At 34.8% G+C, this 26,982-nt stretch overlaps 1 protein-coding gene and 1 long non-coding RNA gene across 3 annotated transcripts; both read left to right on the top strand.

Moving 5' to 3' along the window:
- Positions 1 to 4,367: 4,367 nt before the first annotated feature.
- On the top strand, positions 4,368 to 16,935 carry LOC132202896 (uncharacterized). Of its 2 annotated transcripts, XR_009442413.1 has the most exons (5): positions 4,368 to 4,508; positions 6,158 to 6,302; positions 12,748 to 12,892; positions 13,824 to 13,968; positions 16,761 to 16,935. It is a non-coding gene; the product is annotated as an uncharacterized LOC132202896 (long non-coding RNA). The 2 variants fall into 2 exon arrangements; XR_009442414.1 differs by lacking the exons at positions 12,748 to 12,892; positions 13,824 to 13,968; positions 16,761 to 16,935 and adding an exon at positions 9,097 to 9,271.
- A 525-nt stretch (positions 16,936 to 17,460) lies between these two features.
- LOC132202895 (uncharacterized) lies at positions 17,461 to 26,235 on the top strand. The gene is made up of 5 exons (XM_059630182.1): positions 17,461 to 17,542; positions 17,612 to 17,713; positions 24,711 to 24,855; positions 25,788 to 25,925; positions 26,093 to 26,235. The coding sequence occupies exons 1-4, from the start codon at positions 17,536 to 17,538 to the stop codon at positions 25,837 to 25,839; spliced, it is 306 nt and encodes a 101-aa protein (XP_059486165.1). The 5' UTR covers positions 17,461 to 17,535; the 3' UTR covers positions 25,840 to 25,925; positions 26,093 to 26,235.
- Positions 26,236 to 26,982: the final 747 nt, after the last annotated feature.

The following is a 26,982-nucleotide window of genomic DNA, read 5'->3' on the forward strand; positions in this document are numbered from 1 at the left end:
CCTAAACCCAGATTAACGTAGATGGCTCATTCCTTTTCACATTAATTTTAGATTTATTTGTGATTAAATTACTGGGTGACCTTCAAATCTTCCTTCCTTGCCTTCTCTCTCTTCCTGACCAACATCCTCAATCCCTTACAAAATTTCAAGGGGTGCCTTGGCCTGTTTGTCCCACTCGGCTCGTCGTCCACCTTATTCTCCTTCGCTCGTCTCCTGTTTGAATCGCTTTTAATTATTATTTTTTTAATAGGTGACGTTCCTCTGGCCCTTCTTTGGTCTTTCAGCAAGCCATGCAAGCCCACCGAGCAGCAACATCATTTGCAAAGCGTGCCTCACTTTCAATCCACCCTCAACAACCCACGCACATCGAGTAAAGCAGCCGGCTTAATATTTTTGTAAGTAAATTTTTAATTTATTTTCTATTTAATTTCTAAGTGACCTTCAACTCTCCCATCTTTGCCTTCTCTCTCTTCCTGACCAACATCCTCAATCCCTTACAAAATTTCAAGGGGTGCCTTGGCCTTTTTGACCCTCAAGGCGCTACGTCCGTTATTTACGCTTTAGCATGAACTATGCTGAAATCACTTTTAATTTTTATTTTTTTAATAGGTGACGTTCCTCTCGCGCTTCCTTGACATTTCACCAATCCTTGCATGCCCACGCACCAGCCCCATCATTTTCAAAGCATGCCTTGCACTAATTCCACCCTCATCCACCCCCTAAACCCAGATTAACGTAGATGGCTCATTCCTTTTCACATTAATTTTAGATTTATTTGTGATTAAATTACTGGGTGACCTTCAAATCTTCCTTCCTTGCCTTGTCTCTCTTCCTGACCAACATCCTCAATCCCTTACAAAATTTCAAGGGGTCCCTTGGCCTGTTTGTCCCACTCGGCTCGTCGTCCACCTTTTTCTCCTTCGCTCGTCTCCTGTTTAAATCACTTTTAATTATTATATTTTTAACAGGTGACGTTCCTCTGGCCCTTCTTTGGTCTTTCAGCAAGCCATGCAAGCCCACCGAGCAGCAACATCATTTGCTAAGCGTGCCTCACTTTCAAGCCACCCTCAACAACCCACGCACATCGAGTAAAGCAGCCGTCTTAATATTTTTGTAAGTAAATTTTATATTTATTTTCTATTTAATTTCTAAGTGACCTTCAACTCTCCCATCTTTGCCTTCTCTCTCTTCCTGACCAACATCCTCAATCCCTTACAAAATTTCAAGGGGTGCCTTGGCCTTTTTGACACTCAAGGCGCTACGTCCGTTATTTACGCTTTAGCATGAACTATGCTGAAATCACTTTTAATTTTATTTTTTTAATAGGTGACGTTCCTCTGGCCCTTTTTTGGTCTTTCAGCAAGCCATGCAAGCCCACCGAGCAGCAACATCATGCGCAAAGCGTGCCTCACTTTCAATCCACCCTCAACAACCCACTCACATCGAGTAAAGCAGCCTGCTTAATATTTTTGTAAGTAAATTTTATATTTATTTTCTATTTAATTTCTAAGTGACCTTCAACTCTCCCATCTTTGCCTTCTCTCTCTTCCTGACCAACATCCTCAATCCATTACAAAATTTCAAGGAGTGCCTTGGCCTTTTTGACCCTCAAGGCGCTACGTCCGTTTATTACGCTTTAGCATGAACTATGCTGAAATCACTTTTAATTTTTATTTTTTTAAAAGGTTACATTCCTCTTGCGCTTCCTTGACATTTCACCAAGTGCCCACCAAGTAACCCCTCTAATTTTCAAAGTATGCCTGGTCCAACTTTAACCCTCTTTCACCCTTACGCCTTGGATAAGGTATAAAATATCTATAAAATTAATCCCGTTTTTCAAAATTTTATGAATCTTAAATTTAATTAAATTAAAATAATTTTATTTATAAATTACATTTCATTTTTTGGAAATTTTAAAAAATTAAAAATAACCAGCTGGTGCATTCACCAACTGAATTCAAGAGCAGGTGACAATTATTTTTTTTTAATTCTCAAAAATAAAAAAAATTTCATTCATTAATACTAATTTTATTTATAAAATATTTCTAAAATTAATCCTTTTTTTATTTTTTAAAAAATTAATTTTAATTAATTTACAATAATTTTATTTATAAATTATATTTCATTTTTTAAAAATTTTAGAAAAATAAAAAAACATCACCAGCTGGTGCAAATTTTTTTTAAAAAATTTTCAAATTTAAAAAAATTAGAATTAAATTAATGAATATTAATTTTATTTCTAAAATATTTATAAAATTTATCCCTTTTTTCAAATTTTTTTTAAATTTATAATTTAATATAATGAAAATAAATTAACTATAAATTAAATTATATTTTTTTTTTTATAAATTTAATTGAAGTCATTAATATTAATTTTACTTATAAAATTTTTATATAATTAATCCCTTTTTTTAAAAATTAAAATTTATATATTTTAAAATAATTTTATTGATAAAATATATTTCATTTTTTAAAATTTTAAAAAAATAAAAAAACATCACCTGCTGGTGTATTTAGCTGGTGAATTCACCACCTTAATTCACCAGCTTAATTCACCAGCTAAATTCAGCTGGTTAATTGAGCTGGTGAATTCACCAGCTGGTGACTATAATTTTTTTTTAATTTTTTAATTAAAAAAAATTAATTTAATTAATTATTTTTAAGTTTATGTATATAATATTTATGATATTAATCCCTTTTATAGTTTTTTAACAATTAAAATTTAATTAATTTAAATAAATTTAACTTATAAATAATATTTCATTTTTTAATAATTAAAAAAAAAACCTCATCAGCTTGTGAATTGAGCCTGTGAATTCACCAGCTGGTGACACTTATTTTTTTTTTAAATTTCAAATTAAAAATTAAAAGTAAATTAATTTATTTATAAATTAAATTTCAATTTTTAATAATTTTGAAAAATAAAAAAAAAACCTCATCAGCTGGTGAATTGAGCTAGTGAATTAACCAAATGAATTAACCAGCTTAATTCACCAGCTGGTGAATTGAGCTGGTAAATTAGATTAGATCAAAATTTATTGCATTAGACATATGTAATACATCACCAATTTGTCTTTACAACAAGTCAATAAAATAGCAAAATAAAACCTCCAAAAAATTTTAACTATAACATTCAATAAGTGAGTAATTGAGGGAGCGATTGAGGGAGCTCGCACGCCATTGATAATTTGGCGGGGGTGGGCAAGCATTTGACTATCCCACCTCAAATACTGCAGGGGAAAACCACCCCCGAAAACCCTGCAGCTGAGTCTCACTCTTCCAAATTTAGGCATTCAAATTTACATGTCCAATATTCATTCATATCATAGTATTGACACTTCAGCATTAAAATTTGACACTTTTAACAAAGTTGCCATAGTCCTAAACCCATACCCCCTAAACCCAGATTAACGTAGATGGCTCATTCCTTTTCACATTAATTTTAGATTTATTTTTGATTAAATTACTGGGTGACCTTCAAATCTTCCTTCCTTGCCTTCTCTCTCTTCCTGACAAACATCCTCAATCCCTTACAAAATTTCAAGGGGTGCCTTGGCCTGTTTGTCCCACTCGGCTCGTCGTCCACCTTTTTCTCCTTCGCTCGTCTCCTGTTTGAATCGCTTTTAATTATTATTTTTTTAATAGGTGACGTTCCTCTGGCCCTTCTTTGGTCTTTCAGCAAGCCATGCAAGCCCACCGAGCAGCAACATCATTTGCAAAGCGTGCCTCACTTTCAATCCACCCTCAACAACCCACGCACATCGAGTAAAGCAGCCGGCTTAATATTTTTGTAAGTAAATTTTATATTTATTTTCTATTTAATTTCTAAGTGACCTTCAACTCTCCCATCTTTGCCTTCTCTCTCTTCCTGACCAACATCCTCAATCCCTTACAAAATTTCAAGGGGTGCCTTGGCCTTTTTGACCCTCAAGGCGCTACGTCCGTTATTTACGCTTTAGCATGAACTATGCTGAAATCACTTTTAATTTTTATTTTTTTAATAGGTGACGTTCCTCTCGCGCTTCCTTGACATTTCACGAATCCTTGCATGCCCACGCACCAGCCCCATCATTTTCAAAGCATGCCTTGCACTAATTCCACCCTCATCCACCCCCTAAACCCAGATTAACGTAGATGGCTCATTCCTTTTCACATTAATTTTAGATTTATTTGTGATTAAATTACTGGGTGACCTTCAAATCTTCCTTCCTTGCCTTGTCTCTCTTCCTGACCAACATCCTCAATCCCTTACAAAATTTCAAGGGGTCCCTTGGCCTGTTTGTGCCACTCGGCTCATCGTCCACCTTTTTCTCCTTCGCTCGTCTCCTGTTTGAATCACTTTTAATTATTATTTTTTTAACAGGTGACGTTCCTCTGGCCCTTCTTTGGTCTTTCAGCAAGCCATGCAAGCCCACCGAGCAGCAACATCATTTGCAAAGCGTGCCTAACTTTCAATCCACCCTCAACAACCCACGCACATCGAGTAAAGCAGCGGGCTTAATATTTTTGTAAGTAAATTTTATATTTATTTTCTATTTAATTTCTAAGTGACCTTCAACTCTCCCATCTTTGCCTTCTCTCTCTTCCTGACCAACATCCTCAATCCCTTACAAAATTTCAAGGGGTGCCTTGGCCTTTTTGACCCTAAAGGCGCTACGTCCGTTATTTACGCTTTAGCATGAACTATGCTGAAATCACTTTTAATTTTTATTTTTTTAATAGGTGACGTTCCTCTCGCGCTTCCTTGACGTTTCACCAATCCTTGCATGCCCACGCACCAGCCCCATCATTTTCAAAGCATGCCTTGCACTAATTCCACCCTCATCCACCCCCTAAACCCAGATTAACGTAGATGGCTCATTCCTTTTCACATTAATTTTAGATTTATTTGTGATTAAATTACTGGGTGACCTTCAAATCTTCCTTCCTTGCCTTCTCTCTCTTCCTGACCAACATCCTCAATCCCTTACAAAATTTCAAGGGGTGCCTTGGCCTGTTTGTCCCACTCGGCTCGTCGTCCACCTTATTCTCCTTCGCTCGTCTCCTGTTTGAATCGCTTTTAATTATTATTTTTTTAATAGGTGACGTTCCTCTGGCCCTTCTTTGGTCTTTCAGCAAGCCATGCAAGCCCACCGAGCAGCAACATCATTTGCAAAGCGTGCCTCACTTTCAATCCACCCTCAACAACCCACGCACATCGAGTAAAGCAGCCGGCTTAATATTTTTGTAAGTAAATTTTTAATTTATTTTCTATTTAATTTCTAAGTGACCTTCAACTCTCCCATCTTTGCCTTCTCTCTCTTCCTGACCAACATCCTCAATCCCTTACAAAATTTCAAGGGGTGCCTTGGCCTTTTTGACCCTCAAGGCGCTACGTCCGTTATTTACGCTTTAGCATGAACTATGCTGAAATCACTTTTAATTTTTATTTTTTTAATAGGTGACGTTCCTCTCGCGCTTCCTTGACATTTCACCAATCCTTGCATGCCCACGCACCAGCCCCATCATTTTCAAAGCATGCCTTGCACTAATTCCACCCTCATCCACCCCCTAAACCCAGATTAACGTAGATGGCTCATTCCTTTTCACATTAATTTTAGATTTATTTGTGATTAAATTACTGGGTGACCTTCAAATCTTCCTTCCTTGCCTTGTCTCTCTTCCTGACCAACATCCTCAATCCCTTACAAAATTTCAAGGGGTCCCTTGGCCTGTTTGTCCCACTCGGCTCGTCGTCCACCTTTTTCTCCTTCGCTCGTCTCCTGTTTAAATCACTTTTAATTATTATATTTTTAACAGGTGACGTTCCTCTGGCCCTTCTTTGGTCTTTCAGCAAGCCATGCAAGCCCACCGAGCAGCAACATCATTTGCTAAGCGTGCCTCACTTTCAAGCCACCCTCAACAACCCACGCACATCGAGTAAAGCAGCCGTCTTAATATTTTTGTAAGTAAATTTTATATTTATTTTCTATTTAATTTCTAAGTGACCTTCAACTCTCCCATCTTTGCCTTCTCTCTCTTCCTGACCAACATCCTCGATCCCTTACAAAATTTCAAGGGGTGCCTTGGCCTTTTTGACACTCAAGGCGCTACGTCCGTTATTTACGCTTTAGCATGAACTATGCTGAAATCACTTTTAATTTTATTTTTTTAATAGGTGACGTTCCTCTGGCCCTTTTTTGGTCTTTCAGCAAGCCATGCAAGCCCACCGAGCAGCAACATCATGCGCAAAGCGTGCCTCACTTTCAATCCACCCTCAACAACCCACTCACATCGAGTAAAGCAGCCTGCTTAATATTTTTGTAAGTAAATTTTATATTTATTTTCTATTTAATTTCTAAGTGACCTTCAACTCTCCCATCTTTGCCTTCTCTCTCTTCCTGACCAACATCCTCAATCCATTACAAAATTTCAAGGAGTGCCTTGGCCTTTTTGACCCTCAAGGCGCTACGTCCGTTTATTACGCTTTAGCATGAACTATGCTGAAATCACTTTTAATTTTTATTTTTTTAAAAGGTTACATTCCTCTTGCGCTTCCTTGACATTTCACCAAGTGCCCACCAAGTAACCCCTCTAATTTTCAAAGTATGCCTGGTCCAACTTTAACCCTCTTTCACCCTTACGCCTTGGATAAGGTATAAAATATCTATAAAATTAATCCCGTTTTTCAAAATTTTATAAATCTAAAATTTAATTAAATTAAAATAATTTTATTTATAAATTACATTTCATTTTTTGGAAATTTTAAAAAATTAAAAATAACCAGCTGGTGCATTCACCAACTGAATTCAAGAGCAGGTGACAATTATTTTTTTTTAATTCTCAAAAATAAAAAAAATTTCATTCATTAATACTAATTTTATTTATAAAATATTTCTAAAATTAATCCTTTTTTTATTTTTAAAAAATTAATTTTAATTAATTTACAATAATTTTATTTATAAATTATATTTCATTTTTTAAAAATTTTAGAAAAATAAAAAAACATCACCAGCTGGTGCAAATTTTTTTTAAAAAATTTTCAAATTTAAAAAAATTAGAATTAAATTAATGAATATTAATTTTATTTCTAAAATATTTATAAAATTTATCCCTTTTTTCAAATTTTTTTTAAATTTATAATTTAATATAATGAAAATAAATTAACTATAAATTAAATTATATTTTTTTTTTTATAAATTTAATTGAAGTCATTAATATTAATTTTACTTATAAAATTTTTATATAATTAATCCCTTTTTTTAAAAATTAAAATTTATATATTTTAAAATAATTTTATTGATAAAATATATTTCATTTTTTAAAATTTTAAAAAAATAAAAAAACATCACCTGCTGGTGTATTTAGCTGGTGAATTCACCACCTTAATTCACCAGCTTAATTCACCAGCTAAATTCAGCTGGTTAATTGAGCTGGTGAATTCACCAGCTGGTGACTATAATTTTTTTTTAATTTTTTAATTAAAAAAAATTAATTTAATTAATTATTTTTAAGTTTATGTATATAATATTTATGATTTTAATCCCTTTTATTGTTTTTTAACAATTAAAATTTAATTAATTTAAATAAATTTAACTTATAAATAATATTTCATTTTTTAATAATTAAAAAAAAAACCTCATCAGCTTGTGAATTGAGCCTGTGAATTCACCAGCTGGTGACACTTATTTTTTTTTTAAATTTCAAATTAAAAATTAAAAGTAAATTAATTTATTTATAAATTAAATTTCAATTTTTAATAATTTTGAAAAATAAAAAAAAAACCTCATCAGCTGGTGAATTGAGCTAGTGAATTAACCAATGAATTAACCAGCTTAATTCACCAGCTGGTGAATTGAGCTGGTAAATTAGATTAGATCAAAATTTATTGCATTAGACATATGTAATACATCACCAATTTGTCTTTACAACAAGTCAATAAAATAGCAAAATAAAACCTCCAAAAAATTTTAACTATAACATTCAATAAGTGAGTAATTGAGGGAGCGATTGAGGGAGCTCGCACGCCATTGATAATTTGGCGGGGGTGGGCAAGCATTTGACTATCCCACCTCAAATACTGCAGGGGAAAACCACCCCCGAAAACCCTGCAGCTGAGTCTCACTCTTCCAAATTTAGGCATTCAAATTTACATGTCCAATATTCATTCATATCATAGTATTGACACTTCAGCATTACAAATTTGACACTTTTAACAAAGTTGCCATAGTCAGATATTTCTTTCAGTACATTAGGTAGTTTATTATATACTCTGGCAATCATTATCTCCGGACTCTCATTTACGCAATTTAGTGAGCTTGGCCTTACAAACAAATCAGTGTCGACGTAGCTGGTAGCACGCGTAGTTCGCACTACTACACCTGGAACATCCCGATTCCGATTAAACTTTTCAGGAAATTTACGCACAAACTTAACGCACTCCAAAATATATAATGAATAGACTGTAAGAACTCCAAATTTCACAAATAGTGGTCTACATGAGTCTAGCGCCGAGTTACTTCTCCAGTATTGAACACCAGCCATTGCTCTTATTACTCGCTTCTGCGCTAGAAAAACATCTTTCATGTGTGTAGAGCCACCCCAGATTACAATGGAGTAAAGTATTCGGCTAGCCGCGAGCTTTTTAATTCAAATGGTGAATTGAGCTGGTGAATTCTCCAGCTGGTGACAATTATTTTTTTTTTTTAAGTTTAAGAATTTAAACAAATTTAAATTAAGTATATTAATATTAATTTTATTTATAAAATAATTATAAAATTACACCTTTTTTTAATTTTAAGAATTAAAATTAAATTAAATTAATTTTATTTACAAATTATATATTAAATTTCAATTTATAAAAATTTTAACAAAAAAAAAAAACAACCGCTGGTGAATTTAGCTCTTGATTTCACAAGCTGGTGACAATTTATTTTTTTTTAATACACTAATTGAAATAAATTTATTTTAATTTATATTAATTAAGTATAAATTAATTAATATTAATTTTATGTGTAAAATATTTCCAAAATCAATCCCGTTTTTGAAATTTTATAAAAATAAAATTTAATCAGTTTAAAATAATTTTATTTATTAATTATATTTCACATCTTAAAGGTAAAAGGCGAAGAAAATTGTTCCGTCAACAAGCAAGGGGAAGGGGGCGTGGCACCCTCCCCTACAGAGAGCAGGTCCCCCATCAACAGGAAACATGGAACGAACGCGGAACGAACTGCTGCGAAATGAAAACAAGGAAAAGTAGGCAGCACGCCGACGATGCGCACCAAAAGGAAGCCCCACGACGAAGAAAAGCGTGAGGTAAGGGTAATTTATGGCCCCGAATGTCGGAAAATCGTGGAAAAAGGGGGTGTGGTCTTTATTTTGTGGGCTACATCGGGGTAAACGGGGGCGGCCGTTATTTTGGGGTCGAATTAGTCGGGAATTCGAGGGGGCAAAAGTGGGCGTTAATTTGGGGTTGAATTTTAGTCGGAAAAAGGGGGCGCAGTCTGTAATTTGTCGGCTAAATGGGGTTCAACGAGGGTGGCCCTTAATTTGGGGTCGAATTAGTCGGGAATTCGAGGGGGCAAAGGTGGCCGTTGATTGGGGTTTGAATTTAATTGGAAAAAGGGGGCGTGGTCTGTAATTTGTCGGCCAAATGGGGGTCAACGAGGGTGGCCGTTAATTTGGGGTCGAATTAGTCATGAATTCGATGGGGCTTAAATGTTTTAATTAAAAAATATTAATTCATTTGTATTTGTATTTTCAGCGCATTCGTACCATTTCCTCCGAAGGTAGCCCCCTTTCATTATGTCGGAATGTACACTGCTCTCCCCCTGGAGCACATCCAGCTCTTTTCAAGCCACTCAACGATTCTGCTTGGTGCCTGCTGGCTATGAGAGGTAAGAACTCAATTTAAAAACATATTAAATTTTTATTTTAAAATTAATTCATTTTTTCATCCCGTTCAGTCTCGACTTCAAACCAGGGTTTGTGCCAGAGGCTCACCTGGAGCACATCCAGCATTTTTAAAGCATTCATAGTTTCTCCATGGTGCCTGCAACTAATAAAAGGTAAGAACTCTTTTTAAAACATCATAGAATTTTTATTTTAAAATTAATTCATTTTTTCAGCCCATTTAAATTCTCAAATATAAGAAAAATTATTTTTATTTATATAAATGAAGTATTAATTAAATAATATTGATTTTATGTATAAAATATCTATAAAATTAATCCCATTTTTCAAAATTTTATAAATCTAAAATTTAATTAAATTAAAATAATTTTATTTATAAATTACATTTCATTTTTTGGAAATTTTAAAAAATTAAAAATAACCAGCTGGTGCATTCACCAACTGAATTCAAGAGCAGGTGACAATTATTTTTTTTTAATTCTCAAAAATAAAAAAAATTTCATTCATTAATACTAATTTTATTTATAAAATATTTCTAAAATTAATCCTTTTTTTATTTTAAAAAAATTAATTTTAATTAATTTACAATAATTTTATTTATAAATTATATTTCATTTTTTAAAAATTTTAGAAAAATAAAAAAACATCACCAGCTGGTGCAAATTTTTTTTTTAAAAATTTTCAAATTTAAAAAAATTAGAATTAAATTAATGAATATTAATTTTATTTCTAAAATATTTATAAAATTTATCCCTTTTTTCAAATTTTTTTTAAATTTATAATTTAATATAATGAAAATAAATTAACTATAAATTAAATTATATTTTTTTTTATATTAATTTTATTGAAGTCATTAATATTAATTTTACTTATAAAATTTTTATAAAATTAATCCCTTTTTTTAAAAATTAAAATTTATATATTTTAAAATAATTTTATTGATAAAATATATTTCATTTTTTAAAATTTTAAAAAAATAAAAAAACATCACCTGCTGGTGTATTTAGCTGGTGAATTCACCACCTTAATTCACCAGCTTAATTCACCAGCTAAATTCAGCTGGTTAATTGAGCTGGTGAATTCACCAGCTGGTGACTATAATTTTTTTTTAATTTTTTAATTAAAAAAAATTAATTTAATTAATTATTTTTAAGTTTATGTATATAATATTTATGATATTAATCCCTTTTATAGTTTTTTAACAATTAAAATTTAATTAATTTAAATAAATTTAACTTATAAATAATATTTCATTTTTTAATAATTAAAAAAAAAAACCTCATCAGCTTGTGAATTGAGCCTGTGAATTCACCAGCTGGTGACACTTATTTTTTTTTAAATTTCAAATTAAAAATTAAAAGTAAATTAATTTATTTATAAATTAAATTTCAATTTTTAATAATTTTGAAAATTAAAAAAAAAACCTCATCAGCTGGTGAATTGAGCTAGTGAATTAACCAAATGAATTAACCAGCTTAATTCACCAGCTGGTGAATTGAGCTGGTAAATTAGATTAGATCAAAATTTATTGCATTAGACATATGTAATACATCACCAATTTGTCTTTACAACAAGTCAATAAAATAGCAAAATAAAACCTCCAAAAAATTTTAACTATAACATTCAATAAGTGAGTAATTGAGGGAGCGATTGAGGGAGCTCGCACGCCATTGATAATTTGGCGGGGGTGGGCAAGCATTTGACTATCCCACCTCAAATACTGCAGGGGAAAACCACCCCCGAAAACCCTGCAGCTGAGTCTCACTCTTCCAAATTTAGGCATTCAAATTTACATGTCCAATATTCATTCATATCATAGTATTGACACTTCAGCATTAAAATTTGACACTTTTAACAAAGTTGCCATAGTCCTAAACCCATACCCCCTAAACCCAGATTAACGTAGATGGCTCATTCCTTTTCACATTAATTTTAGATTTATTTTTGATTAAATTACTGGGTGACCTTCAAATCTTCCTTCCTTGCCTTCTCTCTCTTCCTGACAAACATCCTCAATCCCTTACAAAATTTCAAGGGGTGCCTTGGCCTGTTTGTCCCACTCGGCTCGTCGTCCACCTTTTTCTCCTTCGCTCGTCTCCTGTTTGAATCGCTTTTAATTATTATTTTTTTAATAGGTGACGTTCCTCTGGCCCTTCTTTGGTCTTTCAGCAAGCCATGCAAGCCCACCGAGCAGCAACATCATTTGCAAAGCGTGCCTCACTTTCAATCCACCCTCAACAACCCACGCACATCGAGTAAAGCAGCCGGCTTAATATTTTTGTAAGTAAATTTTATATTTATTTTCTATTTAATTTCTAAGTGACCTTCAACTCTCCCATCTTTGCCTTCTCTCTCTTCCTGACCAACATCCTCAATCCCTTACAAAATTTCAAGGGGTGCCTTGGCCTTTTTGACCCTCAAGGCGCTACGTCCGTTATTTACGCTTTAGCATGAACTATGCTGAAATCACTTTTAATTTTTATTTTTTTAATAGGTGACGTTCCTCTCGCGCTTCCTTGACATTTCACGAATCCTTGCATGCCCACGCACCAGCCCCATCATTTTCAAAGCATGCCTTGCACTAATTCCACCCTCATCCACCCCCTAAACCCAGATTAACGTAGATGGCTCATTCCTTTTCACATTAATTTTAGATTTATTTGTGATTAAATTACTGGGTGACCTTCAAATCTTCCTTCCTTGCCTTGTCTCTCTTCCTGACCAACATCCTCAATCCCTTACAAAATTTCAAGGGGTGCCTTGGCCTGTTTGTGCCACTCGGCTCATCGTCCACCTTTTTCTCCTTCGCTCGTCTCCTGTTTGAATCACTTTTAATTATTATTTTTTTAACAGGTGACGTTCCTCTGGCCCTTCTTTGGTCTTTCAGCAAGCCATGCAAGCCCACCGAGCAGCAACATCATTTGCAAAGCGTGCCTAACTTTCAATCCACCCTCAACAACCCACGCACATCGAGTAAAGCAGCGGGCTTAATATTTTTGTAAGTAAATTTTATATTTATTTTCTATTTAATTTCTAAGTGACCTTCAACTCTCCCATCTTTGCCTTCTCTCTCTTCCTGACCAACATCCTCAATCCCTTACAAAATTTCAAGGGGTGCCTTGGCCTTTTTGACCCTCAAGGCGCTACGTCCGTTATTTACGCTTTAGCATGAACTATGCTGAAATCACTTTTAATTTTTATTTTTTTAATAGGTGACGTTCCTCTCGCGCTTCCTTGACGTTTCACCAATCCTTGCATGCCCACGCACCAGCCCCATCATTTTCAAAGCATGCCTTGCACTAATTCCACCCTCATCCACCCCCTAAACCCAGATTAACGTAGATGGCTCATTCCTTTTCACATTAATTTTAGATTTATTTGTGATTAAATTACTGGGTGACCTTCAAATCTTCCTTCCTTGCCTTCTCTCTCTTCCTGACCAACATCCTCAATCCCTTACAAAATTTCAAGGGGTGCCTTGGCCTGTTTGTCCCACTCGGCTCGTCGTCCACCTTATTCTCCTTCGCTCGTCTCCTGTTTGAATCGCTTTTAATTATTATTTTTTTAATAGGTGACGTTCCTCTGGCCCTTCTTTGGTCTTTCAGCAAGCCATGCAAGCCCACCGAGCAGCAACATCATTTGCAAAGCGTGCCTCACTTTCAATCCACCCTCAACAACCCACGCACATCGAGTAAAGCAGCCGGCTTAATATTTTTGTAAGTAAATTTTATATTTATTTTCTATTTAATTTCTAAGTGACCTTCAACTCTCCCATCTTTGCCTTCTCTCTCTTCCTGACCAACATCCTCAATCCCTTACAAAATTTCAAGGGGTGCCTTGGCCTTTTTGACACTCAAGGCGCTACGTCCGTTATTTACGCTTTAGCATGAACTATGCTGAAATCACTTTTAATTTTATTTTTTTAATAGGTGACGTTCCTCTGGCCCTTTTTTGGTCTTTCAGCAAGCCATGCAAGCCCACCGAGCAGCAACATCATGCGCAAAGCGTGCCTCACTTTCAATCCACCCTCAACAACCCACTCACATCGAGTAAAGCAGCCTGCTTAATATTTTTGTAAGTAAATTTTATATTTATTTTCTATTTAATTTCTAAGTGACCTTCAACTCTCCCATCTTTGCCTTCTCTCTCTTCCTGACCAACATCCTCAATCCATTACAAAATTTCAAGGAGTGCCTTGGCCTTTTTGACCCTCAAGGCGCTACGTCCGTTTATTACGCTTTAGCATGAACTATGCTGAAATCACTTTTAATTTTTATTTTTTTAAAAGGTTACATTCCTCTTGCGCTTCCTTGACATTTCACCAAGTGCCCACCAAGTAACCCCTCTAATTTTCAAAGTATGCCTGGTCCAACTTTAACCCTCTTTCACCCTTACGCCTTGGATAAGGTATAAAATATCTATAAAATTAATCCCGTTTTTCAAAATTTTATAAATCTAAAATTTAATTAAATTAAAATAATTTTATTTATAAATTACATTTCATTTTTTGGAAATTTTAAAAAATTAAAAATAACCAGCTGGTGCATTCACCAACTGAATTCAAGAGCAGGTGACAATTATTTTTTTTTAATTCTCAAAAATAAAAAAAATTTCATTCATTAATACTAATTTTATTTATAAAATATTTCTAAAATTAATCCTTTTTTTATTTTTAAAAAATTAATTTTAATTAATTTACAATAATTTTATTTATAAATTATATTTCATTTTTTAAAAATTTTAGAAAAATAAAAAAACATCACCAGCTGGTGCAAATTTTTTTTAAAAAATTTTCAAATTTAAAAAAATTAGAATTAAATTAATGAATATTAATTTTATTTCTAAAATATTTATAAAATTTATCCCTTTTTTCAAATTTTTTTTAAATTTATAATTTAATATAATGAAAATAAATTAACTATAAATTAAATTATATTTTTTTTTTATAAATTTAATTGAAGTCATTAATATTAATTTTACTTATAAAATTTTTATATAATTAATCCCTTTTTTTAAAAATTAAAATTTATATATTTTAAAATAATTTTATTGATAAAATATATTTCATTTTTTAAAATTTTAAAAAAATAAAAAAACATCACCTGCTGGTGTATTTAGCTGGTGAATTCACCACCTTAATTCACCAGCTTAATTCACCAGCTAAATTCAGCTGGTTAATTGAGCTGGTGAATTCACCAGCTGGTGACTATAATTTTTTTTTAATTTTTTAATTAAAAAAAATTAATTTAATTAATTATTTTTAAGTTTATGTATATAATATTTATGATTTTAATCCCTTTTATTGTTTTTTAACAATTAAAATTTAATTAATTTAAATAAATTTAACTTATAAATAATATTTCATTTTTTAATAATTAAAAAAAAAACCTCATCAGCTTGTGAATTGAGCCTGTGAATTCACCAGCTGGTGACACTTATTTTTTTTTTAAATTTCAAATTAAAAATTAAAAGTAAATTAATTTATTTATAAATTAAATTTCAATTTTTAATAATTTTGAAAAATAAAAAAAAAACCTCATCAGCTGGTGAATTGAGCTAGTGAATTAACCAATGAATTAACCAGCTTAATTCACCAGCTGGTGAATTGAGCTGGTAAATTAGATTAGATCAAAATTTATTGCATTAGACATATGTAATACATCACCAATTTGTCTTTACAACAAGTCAATAAAATAGCAAAATAAAACCTCCAAAAAATTTTAACTATAACATTCAATAAGTGAGTAATTGAGGGAGCGATTGAGGGAGCTCGCACGCCATTGATAATTTGGCGGGGGTGGGCAAGCATTTGACTATCCCACCTCAAATACTGCAGGGGAAAACCACCCCCGAAAACCCTGCAGCTGAGTCTCACTCTTCCAAATTTAGGCATTCAAATTTACATGTCCAATATTCATTCATATCATAGTATTGACACTTCAGCATTACAAATTTGACACTTTTAACAAAGTTGCCATAGTCAGATATTTCTTTCAGTACATTAGGTAGTTTATTATATACTCTGGCAATCATTATCTCCGGACTCTCATTTACGCAATTTAGTGAGCTTGGCCTTACAAACAAATCAGTGTCGACGTAGCTGGTAGCACGCGTAGTTCGCACTACTACACCTGGAACATCCCGATTCCGATTAAACTTTTCAGGAAATTTACGCACAAACTTAACGCACTCCAAAATATATAATGAATAGACTGTAAGAACTCCAAATTTCACAAATAGTGGTCTACATGAGTCTAGCGCCGAGTTACTTCTCCAGTATTGAACACCAGCCATTGCTCTTATTACTCGCTTCTGCGCTAGAAAAACATCTTTCATGTGTGTAGAGCCACCCCAGATTACAATGGAGTAAAGTATTCGGCTAGCCGCGAGCTTTTTAATTCAAATGGTGAATTGAGCTGGTGAATTCTCCAGCTGGTGACAATTATTTTTTTTTTTAAGTTTAAGAATTTAAACAAATTTAAATTAAGTATATTAATATTAATTTTATTTATAAAATAATTATAAAATTACACCTTTTTTTAATTTTAAGAATTAAAATTAAATTAAATTAATTTTATTTACAAATTATATATTAAATTTCAATTTATAAAAATTTTAACAAAAAAAAAAAACAACCGCTGGTGAATTTAGCTCTTGATTTCACAAGCTGGTGACAATTTATTTTTTTTTAATACACTAATTGAAATAAATTTATTTTAATTTATATTAATTAAGTATAAATTAATTAATATTAATTTTATGTGTAAAATATTTCCAAAATCAATCCCGTTTTTGAAATTTTATAAAAATAAAATTTAATCAGTTTAAAATAATTTTATTTATTAATTATATTTCACATCTTAAAGGTAAAAGGCGAAGAAAATTGTTCCGTCAACAAGCAAGGGGAAGGGGGCGTGGCACCCTCCCCTACAGAGAGCAGGTCCCCCATCAACAGGAAACATGGAACGAACGCGGAACGAACTGCTGCGAAATGAAAACAAGGAAAAGTAGGCAGCACGCCGACGATGCGCACCAAAAGGAAGCCCCACGACGAAGAAAAGCGTGAGGTAAGGGTAATTTATGGCCCCGAATGTCGGAAAATCGTGGAAAAAGGGGGTGTGGTCTTTATTTTGTGGGCTACATCGGGGTAAACGGGGGCGGCCGTTATTTTGGGGTCGAATTAGTCGGGAATTCGAGGGGGCAAAAGTGGGCGTTAATTTGGGGTTGAATTTTAGTCGGAAAAAGGGGGCGCAGTCTGTAATTTGTCGGCTAAATGGGGTTCAACGAGGGTGGCCCTTAATTTGGGGTCGAATTAGTCGGGAATTCGAGGGGGCAAAGGTGGCCGTTGATTGGGGTTTGAATTTAATTGGAAAAAGGGGGCGTGGTCTGTAATTTGTCGGCCAAATGGGGGTCAACGAGGGTGGCCGTTAATTTGGGGTCGAATTAGTCATGAATTCGATGGGGCTTAAATGTTTTAATTAAAAAATATTAATTCATTTGTATTTGTATTTTCAGCGCATTCGTACCATTTCCTCCGAAGGTAGCCCCCTTTCATTATGTCGGAATGTACACTGCTCTCCCCCTGGAGCACATCCAGCTCTTTTCAAGCCACTCAACGATTCTGCTTGGTGCCTGCTGGCTATGAGAGGTAAGAACTCAATTTAAAAACATATTAAATTTTTATTTTAAAATTAATTCATTTTTTCATCCCGTTCAGTCTCGACTTCAAACCAGGGTTTGTGCCAGAGGCTCACCTGGAGCACATCCAGCATTTTTAAAGCATTCATAGTTTCTCCATGGTGCCTGCAACTAATAAAAGGTAAGAACTCTTTTTAAAACATCATAGAATTTTTATTTTAAAATTAATTCATTTTTTCAGCCCATTTAAATTCTCAAATATAAGAAAAATTATTTTTATTTATATAAATGAAGTATTAATTAAATAATATTGATTTTATGTATAAAATATCTATAAAATTAATCCCGTTTTTCAAAATTTTATAAATCTAAAATTTAATTAAATTAAAATAATTTTATTTATAAATTACATTTCATTTTTTGGAAATTTTAAAAAATTAAAAATAACCAGCTGGTGCATTCACCAACTGAATTCAAGAGCAGGTGACAATTATTTTTTTTTAATTCTCAAAAATAAAAAAAAATTTCATTCATTAATACTAATTTTATTTATAAAATATTTCTAAAATTAATCCTTTTTTTATTTTAAAAAAATTAATTTTAATTAATTTACAATAATTTTATTTATAAATTATATTTCATTTTTTAAAAATTTTAGAAAAATAAAAAAACATCACCAGCTGGTGCAAATTTTTTTTTTAAAAATTTTCAAATTTAAAAAAATTAGAATTAAATTAATGAATATTAATTTTATTTCTAAAATATTTATAAAATTTATCCCTTTTTTCAAATTTTTTTTAAATTTATAATTTAATATAATGAAAATAAATTAACTATAAATTAAATTATATTTTTTTTTATATTAATTTTATTGAAGTCATTAATATTAATTTTACTTATAAAATTTTTATAAAATTAATCCCTTTTTTTAAAAATTAAAATTTATATATTTTAAAATAATTTTATTGATAAAATATATTTCATTTTTTAAAATTTTAAAAAAATAAAAAAACATCACCTGCTGGTGTATTTAGCTGGTGAATTCACCACCTTAATTCACCAGCTTAATTCACCAGCTAAATTCAGCTGGTTAATTGAGCTGGTGAATTCACCAGCTGGTGACTATAATTTTTTTTTAATTTTTTAATTAAAAAAAATTAATTTAATTAATTATTTTTAAGTTTATGTATATAATATTTATGATATTAATCCCTTTTATAGTTTTTTAACAATTAAAATTTAATTAATTTAAATAAATTTAACTTATAAATAATATTTCATTTTTTAATAATTAAAAAAAAAAACCTCATCAGCTTGTGAATTGAGCCTGTGAATTCACCAGCTGGTGACACTTATTTTTTTTTAAATTTCAAATTAAAAATTAAAAGTAAATTAATTTATTTATAAATTAAATTTCAATTTTTAATAATTTTGAAAAATAAAAAAAAAACCTCATCAGCTGGTGAATTGAGCTAGTGAATTAACCAAATGAATTAACCAGCTTAATTCACCAGCTGGTGAATTGAGCTGGTAAATTAGATTAGATCAAAATTTATTGCATTAGACATATGTAATACATTACCAATTTGTCTTTACAACAAGTCAATAAAATAGCAAAATAAAACCTCCAAAAAATTTTAACTATAACATTCAATAAGTGAGTAATTGAGGGAGCGATTGAGGGAGCTCGCACGCCATTGATAATTTGGCGGGGGTGGGCAAGCATTTGACTATCCCACCTCAAATACTGCAGGGGAAAACCACCCCCGAAAACCCTGCAGCTGAGTCTCACTCTTCCAAATTTAGGCATTCAAATTTACATGTCCAATATTCATTCATATCATAGTATTGACACTTCAGCATTACAAATTTGACACTTTTAACAAAGTTGCCATAGTCCTAAACCCATACCCCCTAAACCCAGATTAACGTAGATGGCTCATTCCTTTTCACATTAATTTTAGATTTATTTTTGATTAAATTACTGGGTGACCTTCAAATCTTCCTTCCTTGCCTTCTCTCTCTTCCTGACAAACATCCTCAATCCCTTACAAAATTTCAAGGGGTGCCTTGGCCTGTTTGTCCCACTCGGCTCGTCGTCCACCTTTTTCTCCTTCGCTCGTCTCCTGTTTGAATCGCTTTTAATTATTATTTTTTTAATAGGTGACGTTCCTCTGGCCCTTCTTTGGTCTTTCAGCAAGCCATGAAAGCCCACCGAGCAGCAACATCATTTGCAAAGCGTGCCTCACTTTCAATCCACCCTCAACAACCCACGCACATCGAGTAAAGCAGCCGGCTTAATATTTTTGTAAGTAAATTTTATATTTATTTTCTATTTAATTTCTAAGTGACCTTCAACTCTCCCATCTTTGCCTTCTCTCTCTTCCTGACCAACATCCTCAATCCCTTACAAAATTTCAAGGGGTGCCTTGGCCTTTTTGACCCTCAAGGCGCTACGTCCGTTATTTACGCTTTAGCATGAACTATGCTGAAATCACTTTTAATATTTATTTTTTTAATAGGTGACGTTCCTCTCGCGCTTCCTTGACATTTCACGAATCCTTGCATGCCCACGCACCAGCCCCATCATTTTCAAAGCATGCCTTGCACTAATTCCACCCTCATCCACCCCCTAAACCCAGATTAACGTAGATGGCTCATTCCTTTTCACATTAATTTTAGATTTATTTGTGATTAAATTACTGGGTGACCTTCAAATCTTCCTTCCTTGCCTTGTCTCTCTTCCTGACCAACATCCTCAATCCCTTACAAAATTTCAAGGGGTGCCTTGGCCTGTTTGTGCCACTCGGCTCGTCGTCCACCTTTTTCTCCTTCGCTCGTCTCCTGTTTGAATCACTTTTAATTATTATTTTTTTAACAGGTGACGTTCCTCTGGCCCTTCTTTGGTCTTTCAGCAAGCCATGCAAGCCCACCGAGCAGCAACATCATTTGCAAAGCGTGCCTAACTTTCAATCCACCCTCAACAACCCACGCACATCGAGTAAAGCAGCCGGCTTAATATTTTTGTAAGTAAATTTTTTATTTATTTTCTATTTAATTTCTAAGTGACCTTCAACTCTCCCATCTTTGCCTTCTCTCTCTTCCTGACCAACATCCTCAATCCCTTACAAAATTTCAAGGGGTGCCTTGGCCTTTTTGACCCTAAAGGCGCTACGTCCGTTATTTACGCTTTAGCATGAACTATGCTGAAATCGCTTTTAATTTTTATTTTTTTAATAACGTTCCTCTCGCGCTTCCTTGACGTTTCACCAATCCTTGCATGCCCACGCACCAGCCCCATCATTTTCAAAGCATGCCTTGCACTAATTCCACCCTCATCCACCCCCTAAACCCAGATTAACGTAGATGGCTCATTCCTTTTCACATTAATTTTAGATTTATTTGTGATTAAATTACTGGGTGACCTTCAAATCTGCCTTCCTTGCCTTGTCTCTCTTCCTGACCAAAATCCTCAATCCCTTACAAAATTTCAAGGGGTCCCTTGGCCTGTTTGTCCCACTCGGCTCGTCGTCCACCTTTTTCTCCTTCGCTCGTCTCCTGTTTAAATCACTTTTAATTATTATATTTTTAACAGGTGACGTTCCTCTGGCCCTTCTTTGGTCTTTCAGCAAGCCATGCAAGCCCACCGAGCAGCAACATCATTTGCTAAGCGTGCCTCTCTTTCAATCCACCCTCAACAACCCACGCACATCGAGTAAAGCAGCCGGCTTAATATTTTTGTAAGTAAATTTTATATTTATTTTCTATTTAATTTCTAAGTGACCTTCAACTCTCCCATCTTTGCCTTCTCTCTCTTCCTGACCAACATCCTCAATCCCTTACAAAATTTCAAGGGGTGCCTTGGCCTTTTTGACCCTCAAGGCGCTACGTCCGTTATTTACGCTTTAGCATGAACTATGCTGAAATCACTTTTAATTTTTATTTTTTTAATAGGTGACGTTCCTCTCGCGCTTCCTTGACATTTCACCAATCCTTGCATGCCCACGCACCAGCCCCATCATTTTCAAAGCATGCCTTGCACTAATTCCACCCTCATCCACCCCCTAAACCCAGATTAACGTAGATGGCTCATTCCTTTTCACATTAATTTTAGATTTATTTGTGATTAAATTACTGGGTGACCTTCAAATCTTCCTTCCTTGCCTTCTCTCTCTTCCTGACCAACATCCTCAATCCCTTACAAAATTTCAAGGGGTGCCTTGGCCTGTTTGTCCCACTCGGCTCGTCGTCCACCTTTTTCTCCTTCGCTCGTCTCCTGTTTGAATCGCTTTTAATTATTATTTTTTTAATAGGTGACGTTCCTCTGGCCCTTCTTTGGTCTTTCAGCAAGCCATGCAAGCCCACCGAGCAGCAACATCATTTGCAAAGCGTGCCTCACTTTCAATCCACCCTCAACAACCCACGCACATCGAGTAAAGCAGCCGGCTTAATATTTTTGTAAGTAAATTTTTTATTTATTTTCTATTTAATTTCTAAGTGACCTTCAACTCTCCCATCTTTGCCTTCTCTCTCTTCCTGACCAACATCCTCAATCCCTTACAAAATTTCAAGGGGTGCCTTGGCCTTTTTGACCCTCAAGGCGCTACGTCCGTTATTTACGCTTTAGCATGAACTATGCTGAAATCACTTTCAATTTTTATTTTTTTAATAGGTGACGTTCCTCTCGCGCTTCCTTGACATTTCACCAATCCTTGCATGCCCACGCACCAGCCCCATCATTTTCAAAGCATGCCTTGCACTAATTCCACCCTCATCCACCCCCTAAACCCAGATTAACGTAGATGGCTCATTCCTTTTCACATTAATTTTAGATTTATTTGTGATTAAATTACTGGGTGACCTTCAAATCTGCCTTCCTTGCCTTGTCTCTCTTCCTGACCAAAATCCTCAATCCCTTACAAAATTTCAAGGGGTCCCTTGGCCTGTTTGTCCCACTCGGCTCGTCGTCCACCTTTTTCTCCTTCGCTCGTCTCCTGTTTAAATCACTTTTAATTATTATATTTTTAACAGGTGACGTTCCTCTGGCCCTTCTTTGGTCTTTCAGCAAGCCATGCAAGCCCACCGAGCAGCAACATCATTTGCTAAGCGTGCCTCTCTTTCAATCCACCCTCAACAACCCACGCACATCGAGTAAAGCAGCCGGCTTAATATTTTTGTAAGTAAATTTTATATTTATTTTCTATTTAATTTCTAAGTGACCTTCAACTCTCCCATCTTTGCCTTCTCTCTCTTCCTGACCAACATCCTCAATCCCTTACAAAATTTCAAGGGGTGCCTTGGCCTTTTTGACCCTCAAGGCGCTACGTCCGTTATTTACGCTTTAGCATGAACTATGCTGAAATCACTTTTAATTTTTATTTTTTTAATAGGTGACGTTCCTCTCGCGCTTCCTTGACATTTCACCAATCCTTGCATGCCCACGCACCAGCCCCATCATTTTCAAAGCATGCCTTGCACTAATTCCACCCTCATCCACCCCCTAAACCCAGATTAACGTAGATGTCTCATTCCTTTTCACATTAATTTTAGATTTATTTGTGATTAAATTACTGGGTGACCTTCAAATCTTCCTTCCTTGCCTTCTCTCTCTTCCTGACCAACATCCTCAATCCCTTACAAAATTTCAAGGGGTGCCTTGGCCTGTTTGTCCCACTCGGCTCGTCGTCCACCTTTTTCTCCTTCGCTCGTCTCCTGTTTGAATCGCTTTTAATTATTATTTTTTTAATAGGTGACGTTCCTCTGGCCCTTCTTTGGTCTTTCAGCAAGCCATGCAAGCCCACCGAGCAGCAACATCATTTGCAAAGCGTGCCTCACTTTCAATCCACCCTCAACAACCCACGCACATCGAGTAAAGCAGCCGGCTTAATATTTTTGTAAGTAAATTTTTTATTTATTTTCTATTTAATTTCTAAGTGACTCTCCCATCTTTGCCTTCTCTCTCTTCCTGACCAACATCCTCAATCCCTTACAAAATTTCAAGGGGTGCCTTGGCCTTTTTGACCCTCAAGGCGCTACGTCCGTTATTTACGCTTTAGCATGAACTATGCTGAAATCACTTTCAATTTTTATTTTTTTAATAGGTGACGTTCCTCTCGCGCTTCCTTGACATTTCACCAATCCTTGCATGCCCACGCACCAGCCCCATCATTTTCAAAGCGTGCCTTGCACTAATTCCACCCTCATCCACCCCCTAAACCCAGATTAACGTAGATGGCTCATTCCTTTTCACATTAATTTTAGATTTATTTGTGATTAAATTACTGGGTGACCTTCAAATCTTCCTTCCTTGCCTTCTCTCTCTTCCTGACCAACATCCTCAATCCCTTACAAAATTTCAAGGGGTGCCTTGGCCTGTTTGTCCCACTCGGCTCGTCGTCCACCTTTTTCTCCTTCGCTCGTCTCCTGTTTGAATCACTTTTAAATATTATATTTTTAACAGGTGACGTTCCTCTGGCCCTTCTTTGGTCTTTCAGCAAGCCATGCAAGCCCACCGAGCAGCAACATCATTTGCAAAGCGTGCCTCACTTTCAATCCACCCTCAACAACCCACGCACATCGAGTAAAGCAGCCGGCTTAATATTTTTGTAAGTAAATTTTATATTTATTTTCTATTTATATTCTAAGTGACCTTCACCTCTCCCATCTTTGCCTTCTCTCTCTTCCTGACCAACATCCTCAATCCCTTACAAAATTTCAAGGGGTGCCTTGGCCTTTTGACCCTCAAGGCGCTACGTCCGTTATTTACGCTTTAGCATGAACTATGCTGAAATCACTTTTAATTTTTATTTTTTTAATAGGTGACGTTCCTCTCGCGCTTCCTTGACATTTCACCAATCCTTGCATGCCCACGCACCAGCCCCATCATTTTCAAAGCATGCCTTGCACTAATTCCACCCTCATCCACCCCCTAAACCCAGATTAACGTAGATGGCTCATTCCTTTTCACATTAATTTTAGATTTATTTGTGATTAAATTACTGGGTGACCTTCAAATCTTCCTTCCTTGCCTTCTCTCTCTTCCTGACCAACATCCTCAATCCCTTACAAAATTTCAAGGGGTGCCTTGGCCTGTTTGTCCCACTCGGCTCGTCGTCCACCTTTTTCTCCTTCGCTCGTCTCCTGTTTGAATCACTTTTAAATATTTTTTTTTTTAACAGGTGACGTTCCTCTGGCCCTTCTTTGGTTTTTCAGCAAGCCATGCAAGCCCACCGAGCAGCAACATCATTTGCAAAGCGTGCCTCACTTTCAACCCACCCTCAACAACCCACGCACATCGAGTAAAGCAGCCGGCTTAATATTTTTGTAAGTAAATTTTATATTTATTTTCTATTTATATTCTAAGTGACCTTCACCTCTCCCATCTTTGCCTTCTCTCTCTTCCTGACCAACATCCTCAATCCCTTACAAAATTTCAAGGGGTGCCTTGGCCTTTTTGACCCTCAAGGCGCTACGTCCGTTATTTACGCTTTAGCATGAACTATGCTGAAATCACTTTTAATTTTTATTTTTTTAATAGGTGACGTTCCTCTCGCGCTTCCTTGACATTTCACAAATCCTTGCATGCCCTCGCACCAGCCCCATCATTTTCAAAGCATGCCTTGCACTAATTCCACCCTCATCCACCCCCTAAACCCAGATTAACGTAGATGGCTCATTCCTTTTCACATTAATTTTAGATTTATTTGTGATTAAATTACTGGGTGACCTTCAAATCTTCCTTCCTTGCCTTCTCTCTCTTCCTGACCAACATCCTCAATCCCTTACAAAATTTCAAGGGGTGCCTTGGCCTGTTTGTCCCACTCGGCTCGTCGTCCACCTTTTTCTCCTTCGCTCGTCTCCTGTTTGAATCGCTTTTAATTATTATTTTTTTAATAGGTGACGTTCCTCTGGCCCTTCTTTGGACTTTCAGCAAGCCATGCAAGCCCACCGAGCAGCAACATCATTTGCAAAGCGTGCCTCACTTTCAATCCACCCTCAACAACCCACGCACATCGAGTAAAGCAGCCGGCTTAATATTTTTGTAAGTAAATTTTATATTTATTTTCTATTTAATTTCTAAGTGACCTTCAACTCTCCCATCTTTGCCTTCTCTCTCTTCCTGACCAACATCCTCAATCCCTTACAAAATTTCAAGGGGTGCCTTGGCCTGTTTGTCCCTCAAGGCGCTACGTCCGTTTATTACGCTTTAGCATGAACTATGCTGAAATCACTTTTAATTTTTATTTTTTTAAAAGGTTACATTCCTCTTGCGCTTCCTTGACATTTCACCAAGTGCCCACCAAGTAACCCCTCTAATTTTCAAAGTGTGCCTGGTCCAACTTTAACCCTCGTTCACCCTTACGCCTTGGATAAGGTGTCGGGCTGCCTCTTTAGTAAGTTGTTTGGGTAAACTGAATTTTTTTTTCTGTTTCTTGATATCCTTCTGGCTATAGTTAGAAGGATATAGCTATTCCCAAAATTTTAAGGGGACCTTTGGCACACTATTTTTTACATAATTGTTTTTGCTGTCTATTTTCTAACTACCTTTAATTTTTCACAGGCGATTTTCCACAAACTCCGGATGCCCACCAATCAGCTCATCATGTCCAACGATTGATTATCTCACAGACGTCAAAAGCTATTATTTTATTGAATTTTTGTGCATTTGGCTATATCAGCAATGATTCTTTGAAATAATAAAATTAGTTGAGATTATATAAAAACTTCAGTGTACTTGTGATATTTATTTTCCCATTTATTTATTCAAAAATACATTTTACAGTTCCATTCTTGTCCCTTCAGTGAGACACATCTTATTGCCTTGTGATAGTATTGAAATCTTGAATCATCAACAGGAAACACGGAACGAACTGCTCTGCAGCGAAATGAAAACAAGGAAAAGTAGTCAGTACGCCGACGATGCGCACCAAAAGGAAGCCCCACGACGAAGAAAAGCGAGAGGTAAGGGTAATTTATGGCCCCGAATGTCGGAAAATCGTGGAAAAAGAGGGTGTGGTCTTTATTTTGTGGGCTACATCAGGGTAAACGGGGGCGGCCGTTATTTTGGGGTCGAATTAGTTGGGAATTCGAGGAAGCAAAATTGGCCGTTAATTTGGGGTTGAATTTTAGTCGGAAAAAGTGGGCGTTGTCTTTAAATTGTCGCCTAATGGGGGTTAACGAGGGTGGCCGTTAATTTGGGGTCGAATTAGTCGGTTATTCGAGGGGGGTAATTCTATTTACACGGACGGTCCGTGCAAATTAGCAAAAAAATGCTATAAAAGCTATTTGCACGGACGGTCCGTGAGCAAATCCACGACACAATAAATTATTAGCACGGACGGTCTGTGCAAGAAGCGGAGTCACGACACTATGAACTATTTGCACGGACAAAGGGAAAATGTGAAAAGGGGTGGGTACGTGGCTGCGCAGCTGCCTGTTTCCCGCCGAAAT

The sequence above is a fragment of the Neocloeon triangulifer genome, unplaced genomic scaffold (genome assembly GCF_031216515.1).
Source record: "Neocloeon triangulifer isolate White Clay Creek 2 clone unplaced genomic scaffold, ASM3121651v1 ptg000016l, whole genome shotgun sequence".
NCBI classification, from domain to species: domain Eukaryota; kingdom Metazoa; phylum Arthropoda; class Insecta; order Ephemeroptera; family Baetidae; genus Neocloeon; species Neocloeon triangulifer.

What these genes read in the sequence shown, in the direction of transcription:
- LOC132202895 (XM_059630182.1), top strand. An exon ending in GTGCCTGCAACTAATAAAAG is followed by an intron (nt 17,714 to 24,710) that starts GTAAGAACTCTT and finishes TTTTTTTAACAG; the next exon opens with GTGACGTTCCTCTGGCCCTT. An exon ending in GCAGCCGGCTTAATATTTTT is followed by an intron (nt 24,856 to 25,787) that starts GTAAGTAAATTT and finishes TTTTTTTAAAAG; the next exon opens with GTTACATTCCTCTTGCGCTT.